A 23895-nucleotide genomic window follows, 5' to 3' on the forward strand; every position below is an offset into this window, starting at 1 on the left:
ATAAAGAAATCCGTGGTTGCCAGGTGAAAGGAGGACGGGGGAAAAGGGAGGAACCTGCATTGCATTTATCAATTGCATTTATCAAAATCCATAGCACCTATATCACAAAGAGTGAATCTTTTGTTTTCATTAACCTTTATTAAAAGTCATGCTGTTATGAAAGTATATGTGGACTTAGGTGAAACAAAGAGTGAATCTTAATCTCAACTATGAACTTTAGTTATAACAATGTATTACTATTGGTTCATTAATTGTCACAAATGCACCACACTAATGCAAAATTTTGATAATGGGGAGACTGGAGAGTGGCAAGGAGTATATGGGAACTCTATACTATCTGCTCAGTGTTTCCATAAATCTAAAACTTCTAAAACATAAAGTCTTATTAATTAATCATCAACAAAAAACAACCAATAACCAAGGGCTTTGAAAAAAGAAAGCTCTATATTCAAATATTCTCTCTGCTGCGTATTAGCTGTGTCTCTTTTTCTTGTTCATAAAATGAGGATAATAAGACCCATCATACTAAATTGTCTGAGGATTAACAAAAGTGTACAAAAGTAAAATAAAAACAAAATCTCTGGTATTGCTCAATAATGGCTGGTTACATTTCTTCCACTTGCTATTGTTTTGCTTCCTAAATCTCTTACAAGTTTCCTTCCTCTGTCACCTCTCAAGCCAGGCCTCCTCATTGCTCCCAGGGCTAGTGCATGTCATTTCCTCTGCATGAAAGTCCTTAAATGATTCCCCACTGCCTCCAGCACAAAGTCCATACTCCTTGTCCTGGCGGTAAGACCGTGATCTTGTTTCACGGGCTTTGTTTCCTCAGTGCTCAAGTATTTGCAGTTCCCCAAATATGCCTGGCCCTCTTTGGGCCTTTGCATGTATTGTATCTTCTGCTGAGAATGCCCTTCCACCCTGTTTTCTTGACGTCACCTCCTCAACATGCCCTCCTAATCCCCTAGGCCACTTTAATCGTCTCATGTCTCTACCTCCATGCCCTGTGCATAACTCTGTGGTTGTACTGATACTTGAAGGTAATCTTTTATTAACTCTCGCTTCAATTATTACAACAGGAACCAAAATGGAAAACTCAGATCCTCTTCTGCAACTTTCCCCCGAATGAGTTGTAGAGAATAATCCAAGTAGGAAAAATAAAAGGAAGTTTTTTCCCTCATTAAATTAGTGAAATGATGATAAATCAGATATCTAGAAGTACTAATAGCAAAAGTCAAATATTAAAACAATAGGACCAGTAACTGACATTTATGTACCTTTCAAAGAATGTTCTGACCTACATTATTGCAGGAAATCATTTGATCTTTCATTCGTCCTATAAAATGTGTATTATTATGGCTATTTAAGAGTTAAGGAAACCGATAATCTCTTACTTGAGGTTACACAGTTAGTAAGTGGAAGAGTTAGTTGCTTAAATTCCAATCTTTTTACCTTTAAGCCCATTGTTCTTCCTACCAAAGAAAGCAAGGGCTTTGATGAGAACAAAAGATCGGTTTTAGTGTCAGTTTCTCTTGTCAAAAATGAGAATAAAATTTACCATAGAGTAGGGCTTCACTAAGGGTGTACAGAGCACTGGCTAAATATTTTTTGTAAAGCCTCTGGGTCTAAACAAGTTGATGGGTCCATCAACTTTATTGATGAGGACTTAGAACAAACAGTAGGCAAAGAAGAGATGCTATGTATTTGTTTATTATCTAATCAGTGCACATGAAGGTTCTTCGTAGTATCTAGATACCATCTCTTTCTGTTTAGGTTCAAAAACCATCTCTTCATAATTTTTATTGTCAACTGCATCATTCCTGGCTAATTTCACATCTCCCACCACAAGAAAAAGGTAGTAATAGTGCTATTACAGTGCCATGGCTCTCAGGGACCTGTTTTATAGAAACAGCATAGATCGTACTGTGTCTGCATTTCTCCAGTACCTTTACTTCATGCTGATTACAGCATTACTCAAGACGTATCTTTCATGCTGCCCATAAATACTGACTCTCAAAGGTCATGACTGTGCTTTGTCGATGATGACTGCAAATGTAAGTCTTCCCCAGAGTACGCAGGGAAAATGGGAATTGTAATTAGTTTTCTGGTTGTGTTAAATTTATCATTTGAACCTACCAAAACTGAATTCATGAAAAAATAGAAAATCTGAACAGATCAATTGCTAGTAAGGAAATTGAATCAGTAATCACAAATCTCTCAAAACAAAAGTCCAGGACCGGATGGCTTCATTGGTGAATTCTACCAAACATTTAAAGAAGAATTAATACCAATACTTCTCAGACTTTCCCACAAAACAGAAGAGGATGCAACACTTTCAGATTCATTTTACAAGGCCAGCATTATCCTGATACCAAAACCAGACAAAGACACTACAAGAAAAGAAAATTACAGGCCAATGTCCCTGATGAACACACATGCAAAATCCTCAACAAAATTTTAGCAAACTGAGTTCAACAATACATTAACAGGATCATACACCATGATCAAGTGGGATTTATTCCAGGGATGCAAGCATGGTTCAAAATCTGCAAATCAATCAGTATGATAAACCCCATTAACAAAATGAAGGACAAAAATCATGATTATTTCAATAAATGGAAAAAAAGCATTTGACAAAATTCAATATCCATTCGTAATAAAAACTCAACATAGTGAGTATAGAGGGAACATACCTCAACGTAATAAAGGCCGTATATGACAAGCCCACAGCTAACATCATACTCAATGGTGCAAAACTGGAAGGTTTTCCTCTAGGACAGGAAAAAGACAAGGATGCCCATTCTAGCCATTTTTATTCATTATAGTTTGGCAAAAGCAGTTGGGCAAGAAAAAAGTAAAAGGCATCCAAATTGAAAAAAAAGTAGTAAAACTGTCTGTAATTTGTAGATGACATGGTATTATATATAGAAAACCCTAAAGACTCCACCAAAAAACTGTTAGAACTATTAAATTTAGTAAAGTTGCAGGATACAAAATCAATATACAAAAATCAGTTATGTTTCTATACACTAATAATGAACTATCAGAAAGAGAAATTAAGAAAACAATCCCATGTACAATGGCATCAAAAAGAATAAAAGACCTGGGAATAGTAACTTAGGAGGCAAAAAACCACTACATTAAAAACTATAAGACACTGATTAAAGAAATTGAAAAAGACACAAATAAATGGAAAGATATTCCATGCTCATGGATTACAAGAATTAATATTGTTAAAATGTCCATACTACTCAAAGCAAGCTACAGATTCAATGCAATACCTATCACAATTTATCATTTGAAATTTTATAAGCATAGGACAGCACCTCTTCCAGCTGTGTCTTGTCTTAGGTTGTTTCAGCCCCACATGTCTGGGTCTAAGGGTTATACTGCCTTACAAGGTTATTGTAAAGCTAAATTAGATAATTAGATCAACTGTCTGGCACATGGTTTATGCTCAATAAATGTTAGTTCCCTTGTTCTTTTCACTACCACCCAGAAATTGAATCGGAGCAGTCGCCACAGATCCCTGGTGGAGAGGCTGTGAGAGTGGCCAGTACCGCTCAGGTTAAAGCATTTGCAAGAGCTTTAGATGCTGGAGAGCGTCCTCCCAGTCCAAACGAATCACGAAGCCCTGGAAACAAAGATAAACTGCAGTGATGTCAGCTCCAGAATCACTGATCAAACAGCAGAGAGGCCTTGTTTATTGAAAACTTATTGCCTTGCCCAGTACCAAGAGCTGAAAGGCAGGGCCTCCAGAGCTGAGAAATAGCACAAATTCCAGATGGCTCAGATCAAGCAATCCCTCTTCTCTTAAAGTGGTGGGAGAGACATGAGAGAGTGCTGCTGAGTTTATCACAGATTGCTATTAAGTGAGGCAAAAACTATAGAAGCCCGAGTCTGCTTTGGAGTTCACAAAGAGCAAAGGGCCAGTGACACCCAAGGCAGGATAGATTAGCAACACCCCAAATGTGAGTGAATGAAGAGATAATGCAAGAAGAGCCAGCAGACCTGTAATAATGGGGTTGGAGGAGAAAGGGCAGTCAGGAGAGAGAAAATTGTCTTTGAGGAGAAAAGTTTCCATCTTGGAGCTTGAAAGGATGTATGGCAATATTAAGTAACCTTTCTTACATAAGGATTATTTCAGGAAAAAAGCTAAAATAAAAATATTTAATGACAGAATAGAATTACTAAATCAAACCTAACCTTCTTCTGCCATTTCCCAAGTCATGTCATAGTTCAGAAACAACCCTTTAGTAATATTACCCCTTTAGTAATATTAGAGAAAAGCATCTTCATCAGGAAGGTGAGAGAGGATAAAATTGAGGAAGCAGCGGTGGGGGGAGCTCTGGTGAGGCCTCTTACCTGTGTGTTCATGCGCGTCCTCACAGCACAATGATATTGGCTAGCTTCAAGTCGCTATATTTGCTTGAAAGGAAGCTGATATTTATTAACTATTATTTTCCAGGCAGTGTGCTAGTTATTATACATGGTTTTATTTCATTCTCACAACCAGTTCTTTGACCTCTGTATCAGTAAGCTAGCATGTGGAATGAGGGAGGAGGCATAGTAGGGGACTGATCTGAGTTTCGTCCTCTTTCAGGGGATTCTAGAAATTAGACCATTGGTCAGAAGATGTCCATCGTTGATCTATCGAGTCCTCAAGAATAACTTTTCTTTTTTTAAATTTACCATCTTAATGATTTTTTTTTAATTGTGGAATATTGGGGAACTGTGTTTTTCCAGGAATGTCAAGTCGTTGTTTTTCAATCTAGTTGTGGGGGGCGCAGCTCAGCTCCAAGTCAAGTCGTTTTTTGTTTTTTGTTTTTAATCTAGTTGTGGAGGACACAGCTCACTAGCCCATGTGGGTCTCAAACCAGCGACCTTGGTGTTATGAGCACTTCACTGTAACCGCTGAGCCAACCAGCAGCTCAGCTCCAAGCTCAAGCCATTGCTTCTCACTGACCCATGTAGGAATCAAACCAGCGATCTTGGTGTTATGAGCAACGTGCTCCAACCACTGAGCTAACTGCCCGCCCACTGGCGGCTCAGCTCCAAGCTCAAGCCATTTTTTTCGGTCTAATTGTGGAGGGCACAGCTCACTGGCCCATGTGGGAATCGAACCAGCAACCTTGTTGTTAAGAGCTCGTGTGCTAACCAACTGAGCCATCTTGTCTTCCCAAGGATAACTTTTAAAGTCCCTTCCTTCTCCATTTTCCCCAGTTATCACTACCTCTCCCCTACACTTCCTGTCATTTAACCTTCCAAGTCAAGGTAACTAATTGGGTTCAGTCCAACAAACATTTTGTTTGGTACTTATGTACTCTGCCATGCATGGTACGCTGTGCTATGCACTGTGCTCAATTTTCACAGTCTAGGAGAGAAAGGTATTTAAATGGACAATTGCTCTTCAGTGGAACAAGTGCTGGGCCATACCTGGGCTATACCTAGTCATCATTGCACCCCTGATCCCAGGCCTACGTCTGGCACATAACAACGAGACTCTTAACAGTTAGCATGTATTGAGAGATAATATATGCCAGGCATTGTATTAAACACTTTATTCTCAGCATAATCCTCACAACAATTTTATGAGGTAAGTACCAGTATAATCTCAGTTTTAAAGATGTAGAAATCAAGGCACAGCAATTAAATAACATGGCCAAAGTCACACAGCTGGTATGGGATAGAGCCAGGACACAAATCCAAGCAGAGTGACTGTGTTGCCTCTAAATATTTGTTGAGTGAATGAATGAGACGAACTAAGGGAGACAGGAGAGAGAGAGCCTGTGTGGGAACAAGTGAGCGAACTACGGTGAACTCTAGGTCAGATGGGGTCCACAAGCAGGATAGGTTGGTTCTATTTGGGAAGGGAAGCAATCGTGAAAAGCTGCATAAAGGAAGTGGTGTTCAACTGAATATCGCAGGATGAAGAGGTAGTCACTGGCCAGGGCAGGGCAGGGGATGCAGAGCTAAGGCCAGCGCTTCTCCTTCTGTGTTAGATCCTTTGCCCCTCTCACCTACTCAAGGACATTTCTCCTACAACTGTCCCATCTCTACTGCATCATGGGTTTTTTCTCTTATTCTAGCAGCTTACAAACATGCCAAAATAGTTCCTGACCTCAAAAAATATCTTTCCTTGCTTCTTTCCTCCAGCTATTGCCCCATTTCTCTCTCTCTCTCTCTCTCCCTCTCTCTCTCTCTCTCTCTCTCTCTCTCTCCCTCCCTCCCTCCCTCCCTTCCTCTCCCTCCATCTCCTTTCCTCCCTTCCTCCTTCGCTTCCTCCCTCCCTCCAGAAAAACAGCCCTGGTCAGGAGTAACCTTCAAGGTCAGGAATAATCTTCATGTTGTCAAATTCAGCTGTCAATCCTATGACTACACCTTACCACACCTACCGCAGTGTTTGACACAATTGGTCCCTCTGTCCTTCTTAAGATACTTCCTTCCCTTGGCAAGTGAGACATCACACTCTCTCTGATTATTTTTCTGTACTGTTCCTTTCAGCCTCTTGCAGTGCTACTCTTCACCTCCTGAATATTGATCCTTAAAATGCACACGTCGATCAAGGCACTATCCCACTGTAAATCATTCAGTGACTGTCCCCTATGCCGGAATCCAAACTTGAGGCAAGTGTTCAAAGCCTCCATGACCTGGCTGCCTGCCTCTGCCACCTCCTTTTTCACGTAACATTCGTGTGGTGCTCTAGAGGGCAGCCAGCCAAATGTGCTGCCTTACCTCATCCTCCCAAGATTCCTGGGAATTGAGTGGTTCCCATTTGCAGTGAGGAAACTGAGAATCAGATTTCCCATCACTTGCCCAAGGTCACACCGCTTGCCAGTGTCCTCTGTGAAAGTTTCTGATTCCAGATCCTACACTCTTCCCATTTTACAACCCATTGCTTGGTCTTAAATTAGGTGCTTCTGAGTGAAGCAGGGGAGTGCAAGTCTGGTTCCTTCCTTTGGGTTCCAGTCTGTCCATCTGGATTTCCTCTTGAGAGTGCAGTGGTTTACACTCTTCACCCCAGGGGCTTGGAAGTCACGTTTGCAGGACAATGGATGCTCTTACTGGTTGAAATGCTAAATCTCTCGAAATGAAAGGCCAGCTGCAGAGTATGAGAAGAACAAGGGCTGAATGATTTGATCAGACATCTGTGGGGGCCTCCTGGCATTTGGAGTGTGAGTGCCTTAGAGAAACTAACTATTCTAGCCTGAGGGAGTTGATGACTGTTAATCTTGGTGGTTTTGACCGCTAACTGCCCCAGAGGTCCCAGCCTGCTGTATGACTCAGAATCCCCAACACTCCCCCTATTCTTCTCTCACTGGGATAGTGGGGAGGCCATTTCTAAGGCATTTTAATTCGGTAATAACTTGACTGGCCCACTGCACCCGGGACTGTGTGTTTTTGAAGTTCTGGTGCTTTCGGAATGGTAAGATTGATTTAGAGCTACTCATCGTTGGTATGTGACTACTTCGTACTGCTATGGAAGAGCCTTCTCTGCCAGGTTCTAGCTCTGCTGTGCTCCAGCGACAGTGCTCCCTCTTCTCTTATAGATCACCTGAGTCCTTGGACCCTGGGCTGTCCATAGCCCTTATTCTTTTTTTATTTTATTTTATTTTTTTTTAAAGATTTTTTTGGGGAAGGGGAACAGGACTTTTTTTTTATTGGGGAACAGTGTGTACTTCCAGGACTTTTTTTTTTTCCAAGTCAAGTTGTTATCCTTTCAATCTTAGTTGTGAAGGGTGCTGTTCAGCTTCAAGTTGTTGTCCTTTCAGTCTTAGTTGTGGAGGGCGTAGCTCAGCTCCAGGTCTAGTTGCCATTGCTAGTTGCAAGGGGCGCAGCCCACCATCCCTTGTGGGAGTCGAACCGGCAACTTTGTGGTTGAGAGGATGCGCTCCAACCAACTGAGCCATCCAGGAGCTCAGCAGCAGCTCAGCTCAAGGTGCCGTGTTCAATCTTAGTTGCAGGGGGCATTGCCCACCGTCCCTTGCGGGACTCGAGGAATCGAACTGGCAACCTTGTGGTTGAGAGCCCACTGGCCCATGTGGGAATCGAACCGGCAGCCTTCGGAGTTAGGAGCATGGAGCTCTAACCGCTTGAGCCACCAGGCCGGCCCCCATAGCCCTTATTCTTGAAGCACCTTGCCAGAAGTTGATGGTGTACACCAGAGAGGAAAGAGGTGGTCTCTTGTACATGTATTTCTGCAATGCATTGTGTCAAAGAGGCAGCTGCTATCCATCTTTCATCTTCTTTGTGAAACTTTCTGGAATTCAGGAAGACCACAGGAACCCACTGTACGAGGCAGCCAAGCAGATGGCGGGGGATTGGGGACCGGGTGTGAGGGACTCGTGGTGCCTCACTGCCGTATGCACACGATCCAGGAGCTGTGCGAGGCCCTCTTGTCCCTCCTGTCTACCCCTTACAACTGCACTGCCAGCTCATGCACTGTCCCTGTGTGCTGGCTCTTACTGTGACCCACACTGGTGGCAGTGCCATGTTAAGAGATCCTGCACTGGTGTTAGAAACAGGTTCAAATCCAGTATCTGCCACTTACTAGCTATATGATCTTGGCTAAGTCACTTCATCTTTCTGAGCTTGTGTGTAAATTAATAATTAATAGCACCTACTCACATGCTATTGAGAGGAGTAACTGAAAAAAAAAATCTATGTTTTTAATCACTGTGCCTAGTCCAAAACCTTCCAGTAAGTTTAGTAATTGAACTGAAGTTTATATTTCATTTCTGAAATGCAGTTGTTTACATAAGGAAATATTGTTATGTAAATTATCTTGTTAAACTTTTGACTTTCTTTTGCCTACCAAATAAAGTCAGTTCTGGCTTGTCACTCAACGTTTGCATCTTTACATTTCATTGGTAGGGACGGCTAAAACATGTAGATTTCTAGAAGAAACTGCACATGGATACAGATGAGTTTACCTAAATTCACTGAGCAGTACTCCGGGTAAGGCCCTGGCCTAGGCCCTCAGGGGCACGTGAGTTAATGACACGTGACACACAGTGGGCAGTGGCGTCATCGTTTCTGGCTGTCCAATACAGGTGCCAGCCTTCCTTTCCCCTACCCCCCAACAACCACCTCCTAAGGCAGCCCCGAGGAAAGACCTGTCACCGGGCCCCAGCACGGCAGAGCAGCTGGGCATCCGTGGTCAGAGTTTGGGCAGCTGGCCCAAGGGTGGAGGCAGAGAGGTTGGGCCTGGGGACTGGCAACCAGCCAGGACTTCCTCAGGTACCCAGCCTGCAGGGCCTCCAGCCCAGCCGTCACTGACTGTGTCCTGTTCTTCCATTGTAGTTTTCTCTAGACTGCACGGGGCAGTTTCTGGTGGCAGGGCAGTGACTCCAGCCCCACCTTGAACACATAAAGGCATTGAAGCCCAAAGATGTGAGGTGACTTGACTACAGTCACACCGCAACAAAGCCAGGGCTAGAACACACAAGTCTTACGAAAAATATTAAGCAATCTCTGCCTTGTGGGTTCCTGAGGTTGTCTTGGTTGCAGTCCAAGTGCAGCGAGACAGTCAGGATCATTTTGTTCCTTCAGAAAATTATAGGGGTCTTATGTAAGAAGACTCTGAGCTCGGAAATTTACTGTATAATGAGGAGTACATAGTACCAACAATTACAGCACAGTATAGCAAGTGCTGATGGGGATAAGCACGTCATGTGGGGGGCAGCGGGTGGACCATAGGTGCACAGAGGAGACTCTTAGACCAGCCTGGGGGTCAGGGAATTACTCCCAGTGAAGTTGGCATCTAAGCTTAGTTGTGAAAGGCCAGTGGGCATACCCAAGTGGAGAAGGACAAGGAAGAATGTTCCAGGCAGAGAGCATCCTCCACGGAACATCTGATGTTCCAGTCATGGCCCCAGCACATATCATCTATATCTGGGTACTGTGAGTGGTTCCCACTGGCTGGATCTGTGTGTGGAGAGAATCAAGGCAGGTGAGGCTGGACGTGTCGGAACGTAGAAAGAAGGTTGAGAGGGCAGTGCCTCTGTCTTTAGCAAAGCCTGAGTGGCTCTCCCCTTAGATCTCCAGGCTCCACTCTCCCAGTCTGGGAGCCTGGATGGATTTCCTAATTTCCTTGGGATCAGCCTTACTGCAAAGAAGCTATGTAAACCCAGCGAGTTCCTTTTACCAAATTCCATCCGAGGGCCTTGCTTATTTATCTACCCATTCCTTTTGGGTTTTTTGGTTTGGAGAGCTTTTTCCCCCTGAAGCCTTGGCGTGGGAGAGGGGCTTAAGTGCTGATTGTGGGGAATGAAGCTTTATTCAAGGTGTAAACACCTTTAGCTCTTCATAAACTAATAACCCACTGACTGCTCAGGGCCTGGCAAGCTATGACTTTCCTTCTCTTCCCGTAGGCCTGCGGAGTTGGCCACCAAGTACGCAAACTTTTCAGAGGGAGCTTGCAAGCCTGGCTATGCTTCAGCCTTGATGACCGCCATCTTCCCCCGGTAAGTGCTCCTCTTTCTTCCCCCAGCACAGGAGTCAGAAACCCTGCCCTCATGGCAAGTGATGTGCTCCGGGGAAAACGAGTCTGTGGTAACTTCCCTCCTGTATCCTCAAGTCTGTGGGTGCCTGGAAAGGACTTTGCATTTAGTTGGGTCCCACCCCGGTCCCACTGTGCCCTTGCCATACCTTCCCCCCGTTCACCTGCCAGTGCAGCTCGTTTCTGTGGAGGAGAAGGTGGAGATGGAAACTCTGTGGTTGCCCCGTGGAAGCCAGGTGTCCAGAGCATCCAGACAAGGCCACCCAGCACAGTGGCCTTGTCATTAGTATCAGTGGCCAAACTGCTTTGGAAGCTAGGACCGACCACCTGGCTTCAGGGAGACATGTCCAAATAAAGCAGGCACCAAAGAAGAGTTTGGCACCTTCCCTCTTTGTCCCTTGTACATTCTGGATTCCTATTTTCTTCATATCAGACTTACTGAAAGAAGCTGTGCAAAACCCTTGGGAGTTCCTTTTGCCAGATTCTGCTGAGGGCCCTCGCTTGCTTATCTGCCTTTCCTTTCAGGTTTTCTTCTCCTGGAGCCTTAGTGTGGAGAAGGGCCTGACGTGCTGAGACTGTCTTCTCTGCAGTCCCGAGTGTGCTGAGGCTGTTGGGGTCATTTGTTCCTTCAGAAAGTTATGGGAGTGTCTAAACTGGAGGGCCTGGAGGAAGGGCTGCTCAGGACCCTCAGGGTGTCGGGGTGCAGCACTTGGACCCCCAGAGGAACTCTGGGGGGAGAGGAGGACTCTGCTCACTGAGGGAGGGGCTTGCACCCGATCCCTTAGAAGCCTGAGGTTAGAGCACACAATGTGCTTGAACAGGAACGCTGAAAAACAGCTTGCCCAAACGTAAATCCAGGATATTTGGGTTTTATGCTCTTTTTCTAACATGACCAATGCAAGCTTAGCTCCTTGTATAAAACATGGGCTCTGCTGGCTGAATATCTGGTGTTCTTATAGGGCTCTCTTTGTCCAGGGTTTGCCTCTGGATTGATTCCAAATATTTTGCTTCCCCCCGCTATTTATTGAGTGCTTCTTAAGTGTCTGGCACTATGTTCCATAGTACACGTGTTTTCTCAAACCTAGATGACTCAGTGCCCTGGGCCAGACACCTGTGAGTTTTCCTTGACCTATATATAGGTTTCTTTTACTTTTTCTAATTGAAAGTAATACAAGCATGTGGTTTAAAAAAATAAATAACTCAAATAGCACAAAATGTATATACTCCCACTCCAGACCCCTTCCCCAGAGATAGTCAATAATACTGTAAATGGGAACATACTGTATTTATTGTTCTGTATCTTGCTTTTTACTCCTAACAGTATATATTAGAGATTATCCTATTACAAGCATATATGGGTCCATCTTATTTTTAAACTGATTGCATAATATATAATTATATGGATGTATCATAATTTTATTAAAAATAAGGTTTATTGAAGTTTAGTTTATATACAATAAATTTACTTTATAGTGTAGTTATATGAATTTTGACAAATGCATACCTTTGTGTAACCAGAACAATCAATAGAAGATTTCCATCATCACCCCCGAAAGTTTCCTCGTATTCCTTTGCAGTTAACCACTTCCCTGACCCCCAATCCATGACAACTACTGATCAGTGTTCTGTCTCTAATACCTCCAGAACATGATATAAATGGAATCATATAGTATGTAGCCTTTTGAGTCTGCCTCTTTCATTTAGTAAAGTGCATTTTAGATTCATCCACATGTTGTGTGTCAGTTGTTTGTTCCTTTTTATTGCTAAATAGTATCCCGTTGTATGGATATAACACAGTCTGTTTATCTGTTCAACAGTCACTAGACATTTGGGTTAATTCCAGTTTTTAGCTATTAAAAAAGAAGCCCCTATAAACATTTGTGTATAGGATGTATGCTTCACTTTATAAGAAATTGCCAAACTGTTTTCCAAAGTAACTATACTGTTTTTCTTTCCCACCAGCAATGTATGCGAGTTTCAGTTGTTCTACATCCATGCCATCAGTCTTTTCAGTTTTAGCTATTCTAATAGATTTAGAGTGATAGCTCACTGTGCTTTTAATTTGCATTTTACTAATGACTAATGATGTTAAGTATCATTTTCATGTGCTTTTTTGCCATTCTTTTATCTTTGGGGAACCATCCAAATCTGTTGCCATTTTTATTTATTTTTTAATTAAAAAAAAAATTTTTTTTTTAAAGATTTTATTGGGGAAGGGGAACAGGACTTTATTGGGGAATAGTGTGTACTTCCAGAAATTTTTTCCAAGTGAAGTTGTTGTCCTTTCAGTCTTAGTTTTGGAGGGCGCAGCTCAGCTCCAGGTCCAGTTGCCATTGCTAGTTTCAGGGGGCGCAGCCCATCATCCTTTGCGGAATCGAGGAATCGAACTGGCAACCTTGTGGTTCAGAGGACACGCTCCAACCAACTGCGCCATCCGGGAGGCAGCTCAGCTCAAAGTGCTGTATTCAATCTTAGTTGCAGGGGGCGCTGCCCACCATCCCTTGCGGGACTCCCGGAGTTGAACTGGCAACCTTGTGGTTGAGAGTCCACTAGCCCATGTGAGAATCAAACTGGCAGCCTTTGGAGTTAGGAGCACAGAGCTCCAACCACCTGAGCCACCGGGCCTGCCCTGTTGCCATTTTTAAATCAGTTGTTTATCTTACAGAATTGTAAGAAGACTTTACATATTCTAGATAGAAGTTCTGTCAGATAGGTGATTTGCAAATATTTTCTTCCAGTCCACAGCTTGTCTTTTCATTCTCTTTAACAATGTCTTTCATGGAGCAGAAATTTTTAATCTTGATGAAGTCTAGTTTACCAATGTTTTCTTTTATGGATTTTGCTTTTGGTGTTTTATCTAAGAAGTCTTTCCCTAACCCAAGGTGAGAAGGTTTTTTTCCTGTTTTCTTCTAGAATTTTTATAGGTTTAGCTCTTTCATTTAGATCTGTGATCCATTTCAAGCTAATTTTTGTATATAGTAAATGGTAAAGGTTGAGGTTCATTTTTTGCACGTGGCTGTTCATTGTCCCATTTGTTGAAGACTGTCCTTTCTCTATTGAATTACCGTGGCATGTTTGTTGAAAATCTGTTATATATATATGTTTCTGGATTCCTTATTCTATTCCATTAATCTCTATATCCATCCTTGCACCAGTATCATATATACATAGACAGTCATGTCTTCTTTAATAAAGACTGTTTTATTTCTTCTTTTCCAATCTGGATGCCTCTTACTCCTTTTTCTTCCTCACTACACTGGCTAGACTCTTCATTAAGTTTTGAATAGATGAGGGGAGAGAGAACATACTTGCCTGTTCCCAGTCTTAGCAGGAAAGCTTTTAGTCTTTCACCATTATGGTATTAGCTGTAGGTTTTTCACAGATACCCTATTTTTCAGGTAGAGAAAGCTCTATTCTATTCCTAGCTTATTGAGAATTGTTATCACGATATATATGGCTTTTCTTTTTTAGTCTATTAATATGGTGAATCACATTGATTGACATTTCATTGATTGATTTTCGAATGGTAAATCAACCTTTCATTTCTAGGATACATTTCATGTGATCCTGATTATTATTATTATTATTGTTGTTGATATAATTGTTGTATATTGCTGGATTTAATTTGCTAATGTTCTGTTAAGGATTTTTGTTTTTCTCTTCATGAAAAATATCGGTCTGTAATTTTCTTGTAATGTTACTTTTAGTATCAGGGTAAAGCTGACCTCATAGAAATAAGTATAAAAGTATTCGTTTATCTTCAATTTTCTGAAAGTTTTCTGGAGAATTGATAATGTTTTTCCTTAAGTGTTTGATAGAGTTTACCACCAAAGACATCCAGGCCTATAGTTTTCTTTGTGGACCGGTTTTTTCTTAATAATTAATTTTTTTAATAGATCCGGGGCTTTCCTATATTTTTGGTAGTTTGTGTCTTTCAAGTAATCTGTGCCTTTCATCTAAGTTGTTGAATTTATTGGCATAAAATTGTTCATGATATTCTTTTTTTTTTTTCATAATATTCTTTTATTATTCGTTTAATGCCTGGGATCTCTAGAGAGGTCCTCTCTTTCATGCCTGATATTGGTAATTTGTATTTTTCTTCTTCTTACTCTTCCTCTTTTTTTTTTTTTTTCCATAAATTGCCTGGTTAGAGGTTTATTGTTTTTATTGATCTCAAAGAACTAGCTTTTGGTTTCATTTATTTTTTTTTCTTTTGGTATTTTTTTCACTATATTGTTGATTTCTGCTCTTTAGTATTTCTATCTTCTACTTATTTGGGATTTAATTTGTTCTTTTGTGTTGTATTTTTTTCTTAAGGTAAAAGTTTAAACCATTGATTTGATTTATTTCTAAATAAGCATTTAATGCTATAAATTTCCCTCTGAGTTCTTATGAACCGTTTTGCTTAATTTACAAATATTTGAGGTGTTCCAGATAACTTTATGTTATAGATTTCGGTTTATTTTTATTATGATCAGAGAATACTGATTTATGATTTATGATTTATATGATTTTAATGTTTTTAAATTGACAAGGACCTGAATTATGGGATAAAATATGGTATATCTTGGTGAATATTCTGTGTGCACTTGAAAAGAAAACATTTCTGCTATTATTGGGCATTCTATAATGACATCTAGATTAGCTGTCTTAGTTAATAGAGTTTTTCAAATCTCCTCTTCTATATCCTTACTGATTTTCTGTCAATTACTGACAGAGAGATGTTGAAGTCTCCCTTTATCAATTTTTGCTTCATATATATTGAAACTCTGCCATTTAGTGCATATACATTTAGGATTTCTTTACCCCTACAGAATAGATTCTTTCATTATTCTGAGATGTCTCTTTTTCCCTGGTAGTAATCCTTGTTCTGAAACCTTCTTTGTTTGATATTAATATATAACCATTCCAGCCTTTTTAAAGTTAGCTTCATCATGATATATATATATATATATATATATATATATATATATATATATTTATCCTTTTACATTTTTTGGTGAGGAAGGAGTATGTTTGTATTTACCCTGAGCCTCAGCGAGTTGGCTGTCAGGTGGTTGGCAATGGTTAATGTCCAGAATATATAAAAAACTACAACTCAACAACAACAACAACAAAAAGGGGGGGTCAAAGGACTTGAATACACATTCCACCAAAGAAGATACATAAATGGCCAACAAGTACATGTGAAGATGTTCAACATCATTATTCATTAAAGAAATGCAAATCAAAACCACAATGAGATACTACCTCGCATTTGATAGGATGGCTGCTATCAAAACACAAAGAAACAGAAAATAACAAGTGTTGGTGAGGATGTGGAAAATTTGGAACCCTTGTTCACCGTTGGGGGAAATGTAAAATGGTGCAGCCACTACAGAAAACAGTATGGCACAACAAAATGTGGTATATACATACAACAGAATACTATTTATTTCCTTAAAAAGGAAAGAAATTCTGACATATGCTACAACATGGATGAACTTTGAGGACATTTATGCTAAGTAAAATAAGCCAGTCATAGAAAGACAAATATTGTTTGATTTCACTTATATGAGGTTACTTAGAGTAGTCAAATTCATAGATATAGAAAATTGAATGGTGGTTTCCAGGGGATGGGGGCAGGGAGAAATGGGGAGTTGCTGTTTAATGGATATAGAATTTGAGTTTTGCAAGATGAAAAGAGTTCTGGAGATTGGTTGCTTAAAAATTGACATTATTAAGTAATTCAATGTACTTAACACTACTGAATTATACACTTAAAAATGTTTAAGGTATGAAATTTTATGTGTCTTTTTCCACAAAAGAACATTTAAAAGAATTTTAATTAGGGATAAAAGTCTTTCGTAGTTACCCACAAACTTAGTTTTACTGTTGGTTTTTCTTCCTTTGTATAGATACATATGTCTATATGTTACCCTTTTTCTTCTGCCTCAAGAACTTATTTTAACATTTCTTATGAGAAAGATCTGATGGCAATGACGTCTTTCAGCTTTGGTTTGTCTGACAAAGTCTTTATTTTCCTTCAGCTTTGAAAGGGGTTTTTTTTTTGGCGGGGGGGTGGGTATACAATTCTAGGTTTACAGACACACACACACACACACACACACACACACACACACACACACTGCCATGCACCACTTCACGATGGGAATCCTTTCTGAGAAAGGTGTCATTACGTAATGTTCTCATTGTGTGAACATCATAGAGCGTGCGTACACACACCTAGGTGGTATAGCCTTCCACACACCCAGACCATAGAGTATGCCTATTGCTCCTAGTTTATAAGCCCGCAAGGCATGTTACTGTACAAAATAACACGAGATTAAACTAATGATACATTCAGGAGACGCCGCAAACTTGAGATGCATGAAGCTGCTGCTGACATAAAATGGCATACGGTTTTATAGCAAACTGTTTTTTTATATAAGCACAAAGACTACACTCTAAAATAACAATAAAAAGTATAGTATAGTAAATACATAAACCAGTAACAGTCATTTATTATCAACTATTATGTACTGTACATAATTGTATTGCTATACTTTTATATGACTGGCAGCGCAGTAGGTTTATTTCCACCAGCATCACCACAAATAGGTGAGTAATGTGTTGTGCTATGACAATGGCTACGACATCACTAGGCAATAGGAATCTTCAGCTCCATTATAATCTTATGGGACAACCATTGTTTATACAGCCCTTCGTTGACCAGAATGTCTTTATGCAGCACATGACTGTAACTTCATTTTCTTTAGGCTTGCATAGTTTCTGATGAAAGTCTTCTGCCATTCTTATCATTTTTACTTCGTATGTAATGTTTCTGTTTTCCTCTGGCTGCTTTTTGAGGTTTTCTAATTATCACTGGTTTTTCGCAATTTGATTATGATGTACCTTATTGTGGTTTTCTTTATATTTATTTGGCGTGGGTTTATTTAACTCCTTGAATCTGTGGGTTCATAGTTTACTTTTTTTAGTCAAATTTGGATTTTGTTTTGTCCTTTTTCAAATATTTTTTTTGTCCCACTTCCCTTCCCAGGATTCCAGTTACATGTGTTTACCATTAGTCCCACACATTACTGGGTTTTTGTTTTTGTATCCAATCTTATTTCTCCCTGTGCTTCATTTTGTATAGTTGATATTGCTACATTTTCATTTTCACTGATTTTTCTTTTGTATTTTCTAAACAGCTGTTTATCCCATGGTGTATTTTCATTTCAGATATTGTGCTTTTGATCTCTGTAGTTCCACGTAGGTCTTTTTATATCTTCCATTTCATTCCTTACGCACATATGTTTTTCTGCCTTCTTGAACATATGGAACATATTTATAATAGCTGTTTTAACATCCTTGTCTGTTAATTCTATCATCTGTCATTTCTGGGATGGTTTTTGTTGATTGATTTTTCTCCTGGTTTTTGGTCTATATTTTTTTCTGATTCTTTATATGCCTTCCAGGTAATATTTTATCGGATTCCAGACAATGCAAATTTTACGTTTTTCTTTGCTAGATTTTGTTGTATTCCTTTAAATTGTGCTAGTTTTCCTTGGGCATGTAGTTAAGTTACTTGGAATCAGTTGTATCCTTTTGAGGCTTGCTTTTAACATTGTTAGTATAAGTCTTGAGCAGCCCGGTTTCTGGCTAATTTATCTCCAATACTGATGCAGTACCCTCCTGAAGACTTAACCCAATGCCTCATGCGTTATGACGTATTTCAACTCTGAGTGATTTATTTCCACGCTGGTTTGTGTGAATACAAGCAATTCCCAGCCCTTATGAACAACAGGAATTGTGGGGTCTACTGCTTTCTGGTGGTGTTTCTTCAGCCTCAGAGTTTCCTCCCAGGTCTGCACAGATCGGTACTGAGCCACAGATCTGAGGGGACGCCTTTGCAGATCTCTGGAGCTTTCTGTGTAGCTCTGTCCTCTGGGGCAGTCTTCTCCACAAATGTTAGCCTCCTTGGCCTCCTTAAATTGATCTATTTTCTCAATTCACAAAGACCACTGGGCTCTCTTTGGGTTCCCCAACCCTGCCATGGTCTGAAAATTGTTATTTCATATATTTTGACCTGTATTCTAGTTGTTTAATGTAGGAGGGTAAGTCCTGTCATATCTCTGTTATTCCATCATGGCTGGAAGCAGAATTTCTTATTTTATTTTACATAGCATTCCATCATAAAGATGTGTTATAGTTTAGTTCATCAGTTCCTTATTGATGGATATTTAGGTAATTACCAATCTTTGCAACTAAAATATTACTTCCGTGAATAACCTTTTTTGTATTACGTTTCCCACACATGTGAGATTACCTAGAATAAAGTGATACTTGTGAATCGAAAGTAATTTTGAAAGTTATTGGCAAATTACCTACTATAGCAGTTTTTGAATTTATATCTACACAAGGTAGTTTACAAAGGTACCTACCTCTATGTTTTCTTCCAGTATTTTTTAAGCTTTATTATTTATATTTGAATTGTTAATCCTTCTGGGTTTTCATTTTATTTTGTTTTGTTTTTTGGTGTTAGGAGTGATCTCTGGTGTTGAGATCTCTGTGTGTGTGTGTGTGTGTGTGTGTGTGTGTGTGTGTGTGTGTAGCTAATGTTTCTTGATATTGTGACCAAAAAGTTCTAAATAAATTCAGAATTTTGATTTTTATAGCAACAATATTTTGAAACAAAAGCTCTTTTTTTTTTTAAGATTTTTATTGGGGAAGGGGAACAGGACTTTATTGGGGAACAGTGTGTACTTCAGGACTTTTTTCCAAGTCAAGTTGTTGTCCTTTCAATCTTAGTTGTGGAGGGTGCCTGTTCAGCTTCAAGTTGTTGTCCTTTCAGTCTTAGTTGTGGAGGGCGCAGCTCAGCTCCAGGTCCAGTTGCCGTTGTTAGTTGCAGGGGGCGCAGCCCACCATCCCTTGTGGGAGTCGAGGAATCGAACTGGCAACCTTGTGGTTGAAAGGACAAGCTCCAACCAACTGAGCCATCCTGGAGGCAGCTCAGCTCAAGGTGCCGTGTTCAATCTCCGTTGCAGGGGGCGCAGCCCACCATCCCTTGCGGGACTTGAGGAGTTGAACCGGCAACCTTGTGGTTGAGGGCCCACTGGCCCATGTGGGAATCAAACCGGCAGCCTTTGGAGTTAGGAGCATGGAGTTCCAACCGCCTGCCCCAGTAGGCTATGTTTTATGAATGGATATTAATATCTGCCTTCAGGAGATGGAAAATCCGAATGTGTGATGAATGTTGGTAAACACTCTTTCAGTGGAGAGAGTTACTGAAGAAAAATAATTATCTTGACATATACCAGTACATGATAGATTGGAAAGACATGAGATTTGGAGACAGAAAGGTCTCACAGCTTTCTCGTTTAACAGGCTGTGTGGTGTTAGGAAAGTCTGAGCATTACTTAGCTTATTAGTCAAGAGAATGAAGTGAGATGCTATATATTGGGGCTATAAATGTTAGATCATTCCAGCAAAATTTTAATGTTAGACACTTACTAAGTGAATCCTTGTTTTTCTTTTTCTTTTTTTTATATCTTATTGGGGAATATTGGGGAACAGTGTGTTTCTCCAGGGCCCGTCAGCTCCAAGTCGTTGTCCTTCAATCTAGTTGTGGAGGGCGCAGCTCAGCTCCACATCCAGTTGCTGTTTTCAATCTTAGTTGCAGGGGGCACAGCCCACCATCCATGCGGGACTTGAACCGGCACCCTTGCTGTGAAGAGTTCATACTCTAACCAGCTGAGCCATCTGGCTGCCCCTCCGGAAGCTCAGCGGCGGCTCATTGTCTTCAGTCTAGTTGTGAAGGGTGCAGCTCAGCTCCATGAACCAGCAACCTTGCTATTAAGAGCTCGCGCTCTGACTGAGCCATCCGGCCGCCCCTCCTTGTTATTCTTAATGACTTTCATTTTAGTCATGTAAGTTTTCAGGAAGAAATAAAGGTCCCAGAATAGGTCATGATAAACATTTAAAATGTAGGTTTAAAGAAAAAAATATAACTTATAAAACCTAATTGACACACCCCATTTTCCTAGCAATGTTTTGCTACATACGTTTGAGTGGCTTTGTGTGTTTTGGTGAACGATTGAGTATTGTGTCTTTTAGATGGTAGCCAGTGAAGCCACTCAGCATTGGGAGCAGGTGTGGCAGCCACAGGCTAATAAGCCCATGGCAAACAGCTTCAGCAGAAAACAGAACCCAAGCCCAGGCGGTGGCCCAGGCTGCAGAGCAATACCAGCAGCAGCGACCATGATAGCTAACACCAACTGATGTGTCACTATTGATGTATCAGGTCCTCGATTTTCTGTTTCAGTCCTCCCTACAATCATGTGAGATAGGTATTGCTATTAATATAGTTTTAAATATGAGGAAATGAAGGTGTAGAGAAGTCAAGTGATTTGCCTGAGGTCGCACAGATAGGAAGTTTTGAACCCAAGCACCCTGACCGCAGAGCCCACATGCTTACCTGCCGCATTCTACTTCCTCTCACAGCTGCTGTCTCACGGACAGGCTGGCGAGTGGCCAGAGTGCAGAGGTCTACCAGATGCCTGGTGGTGGCTAGTGAGGTATTAGTGCAGAAACTGCCTGCTTGCCCAGCTCTACAGAGGAAAACCTCACTTCTCCTGAGACGCACTTTGCTCTAGGAAGGCCAAGGTGCACGGTGTGTATCTGTGATTGTGTGTGTCTGTGATTCTCATATTGCTAAGGAATCATTGCTATGGTCCAAGTCAGATGGGTTCTGCAGAGTGCAAGGATGGCCTTTGAAACCTTGCTGAGCTCTCTGAAGCAGCAAGTCTGGAGTATTGAGGCAGTCCCAGCTGTCTGTTTTAGGACCCTTGCGTGAGAAGTTACAGGAGGCCTGTTGCATTGCCCTGGGGGTTTTGAGAGCTTGTGGGCTCCTGGCCAGGGTAGCTGGGTGTCGGGTATCCCCACATTCCAAAGCCTCTCCCTCTCTGCCCTTCCAGAGAAGGATCCTGGGACTTTTATCATTATTGCACTAGGGAGGGCTGGTAAGATTGAGAGACATCCTTGCTAAGCTTTGTCACATGCCATAAATTACAGGGGCAGAATAGACACCACCCACTTAACAGAATCATTGTCCTTCCAGACTGGGAGAAATTGAGTCTCCCACCCCACCCCTATGAATGTCAAGTTTGTTACCGCTGCTTTCTCCACTTCCTCACATCCCTCTACCTTTTAATCTGTAGTCTAGTTTCCTCTCCCACCCCTCCTTCCTGAAATGCTCTCATTCAGATCACCCAAAAGGACCAATTGACAAATCCAATGGATAGACCTCTTTTTTAGGGGGAGGGGATTTCTCTGAAGCAGTTGGCAGTATTGAGCTCTTCCTCCATTTTGAACATTTGAAACTCTCTTCTCACTCACTCTTTGTTCAAACTCCCTTTGAGTTCTCCTCCTTCTCTGATTGTTCCTTCTCAGTCTCTTTTGAAAACAATCTACTTTTCCTGTTCCCTCCCTTAAATATTGACGTCAAAAAAAAATCTTAACATTGTTGATGTCTGCCAGGGTTCAGTTATGGCCCTCTTCTCACTCCACTGCTTCAGGTAACACATAATGTGCTGACTCTCAAATCTGTTTGGAGTCCAGATCTCTCCTGATCTCCGGACCCAAATACCCAACTTCCTGCTGGACAGCTCCACTTGGATGACTCTCCAGCATCTAAAACTCAGTGTATCTAACTCACCGAATTTCTAATAAATCTAATCAGTCCACATTGCCAGTTTCAGTGACTGACACCACTATCCACTCTGTCACCTAAGCCAGAAATCTGGGAGTTACTCTTTCTCCTTCTTTCTTAACCAAATATCCAATTAGTCATTGAGTCCTGTTACTTCTACCCTCTATAATACCTCTTCTCTGAGGTGAGTCCCTTCCCCTGTGCCCTGATTCCCCAAACTCTCCTGGATCTTGGATCTGAAGATCTAGGAACCTGGATCTTTATTCTCTTTACTGACTCCTTCATAGCACTGTTTAATCATGCTCAAGTTTCTCCCATCTCATAGAAAGTTGCCACATTGACTACTCTCCTATAAACCTAATGATAAATAGCTACCATGTCATTCATTCATCAAATCTTTATTGAGCACCTACCATGTACCAGACATTTTTCTAGGTGCTAGGTGCTTCAGTATTGTATTAGGTTGGTGCAAAAGTAATTGTGGTTTTTGCAATTATTTTTGGCCTTTTAAACCGCAATTGCTTTTCCACCAACCAAACATAAGGTACATGAAATCTCTCCCCTCCAAGAGCTTATATTCCATTGGCAGACACAGACAGCCTGTGTGTATAAAATGTCACACAGTTTTATAGAGCACTAACTATGTGCCAGCCACTGTGCTAAATACCGTATATTCATTACCTCATTTAGTCTTTACAACAACCCTGTGGAGTGTTATGTCCATTTCACAGATGAAAAAGCTGTAACTTACCCAAGGTCACAGTAGCACAGAGCCAGGAATCGATCCCACCCACCCCACCTTATATCCTGAGTCATGGCTCTGAACCATGAGCCTAGAGGGGAATGCAGATTTCTTTTGATTAGAGAATGTTTTAAATATTTTCAGTAGGTACCCCTTGCAGTGAAATCTTTGGGTGTTGGGCCCTTCCAGGAAGAGCAGAGTGTTCCTCTCAGCAGAGTGTCCAAGGGTTGACAGCCCTGCATGGACTAGACAGTTGAAATGCCTGTGTTTGACCTGGACTCCAGCTAAAAGCTGGAGGAATTGCCATCTGTGTCCTCTTGATTTCTCTGCCATCATTTTTTTTTTCGTATCTTCCTCAGTGTTAGTTGTTCCGACCTCCTCCAGGAACTGATCCATGTTCTGCTTTTCAATGAATTTCACTTCTTGTCTCAGCTTACCCCTTCTGCCTCTCCCACCATCCAAGGAACTCAGCCCCCCAGTACCATATGGTTGTACACCTCATCTGCCTCTTCTTTCCTCTGTGTTCTAGCCCTCATAGGTAGGTCTGCAGTAGATGACCAGAAGTTGTGTTTTCTTTGAAAAAAATCTTCCCTGGATGACTAGGGACCCACACTTCTTTGCACAGGTGCATATTGCAGACCCACCTGTTGGGTTTTCCCTGGTTATAAATTCATCTGCTGCAGGTAAAGTGCTAGGCCTCAGTCTGCTGACTGTTCCTGATGGCATCAGAGTGTGCTTTTTCTTCTGCCCCAGTTCAGGACCTGAGGAGCTGTGTCTCATCCTCTCTCTAACTTCTCCTCATGGTCGGTGTCAGGCAGTCTTTGGTAAAATGCCCCAGTAGGCTGTCTGTCAGTTGGAAGCCTGTCGTGTGCTATGGAATCAAAAGTGATGTGATCTGGTTTACAACAAGATTTTTCAGAAATTGTAAATAAAGTTTTAGAAGTAAACACATCTAACAATTAGAGT

The 23895-nt window shown here is 41.2% G+C and overlaps 1 protein-coding gene across 1 annotated transcript in view; it reads left to right on the plus strand.

Moving 5' to 3' along the window:
- ST3GAL3 (ST3 beta-galactoside alpha-2,3-sialyltransferase 3) overlaps positions 1 to 23895 on the plus strand; it is a 173827-nt gene that overhangs the window by 91969 nt on the left and 57963 nt on the right. The window contains exon 5 of the mRNA XM_033113627.1: positions 10371 to 10463. Coding sequence (XP_032969518.1) covers positions 10371 to 10463 — 93 coding nt within the window. The remainder of the gene's footprint in view (positions 1 to 10370; positions 10464 to 23895) is intronic.

Source organism: Rhinolophus ferrumequinum, chromosome 9, assembly GCF_004115265.2.
Source record: "Rhinolophus ferrumequinum isolate MPI-CBG mRhiFer1 chromosome 9, mRhiFer1_v1.p, whole genome shotgun sequence".
Taxonomy (NCBI): Eukaryota; Metazoa; Chordata; class Mammalia; order Chiroptera; family Rhinolophidae; genus Rhinolophus; species Rhinolophus ferrumequinum.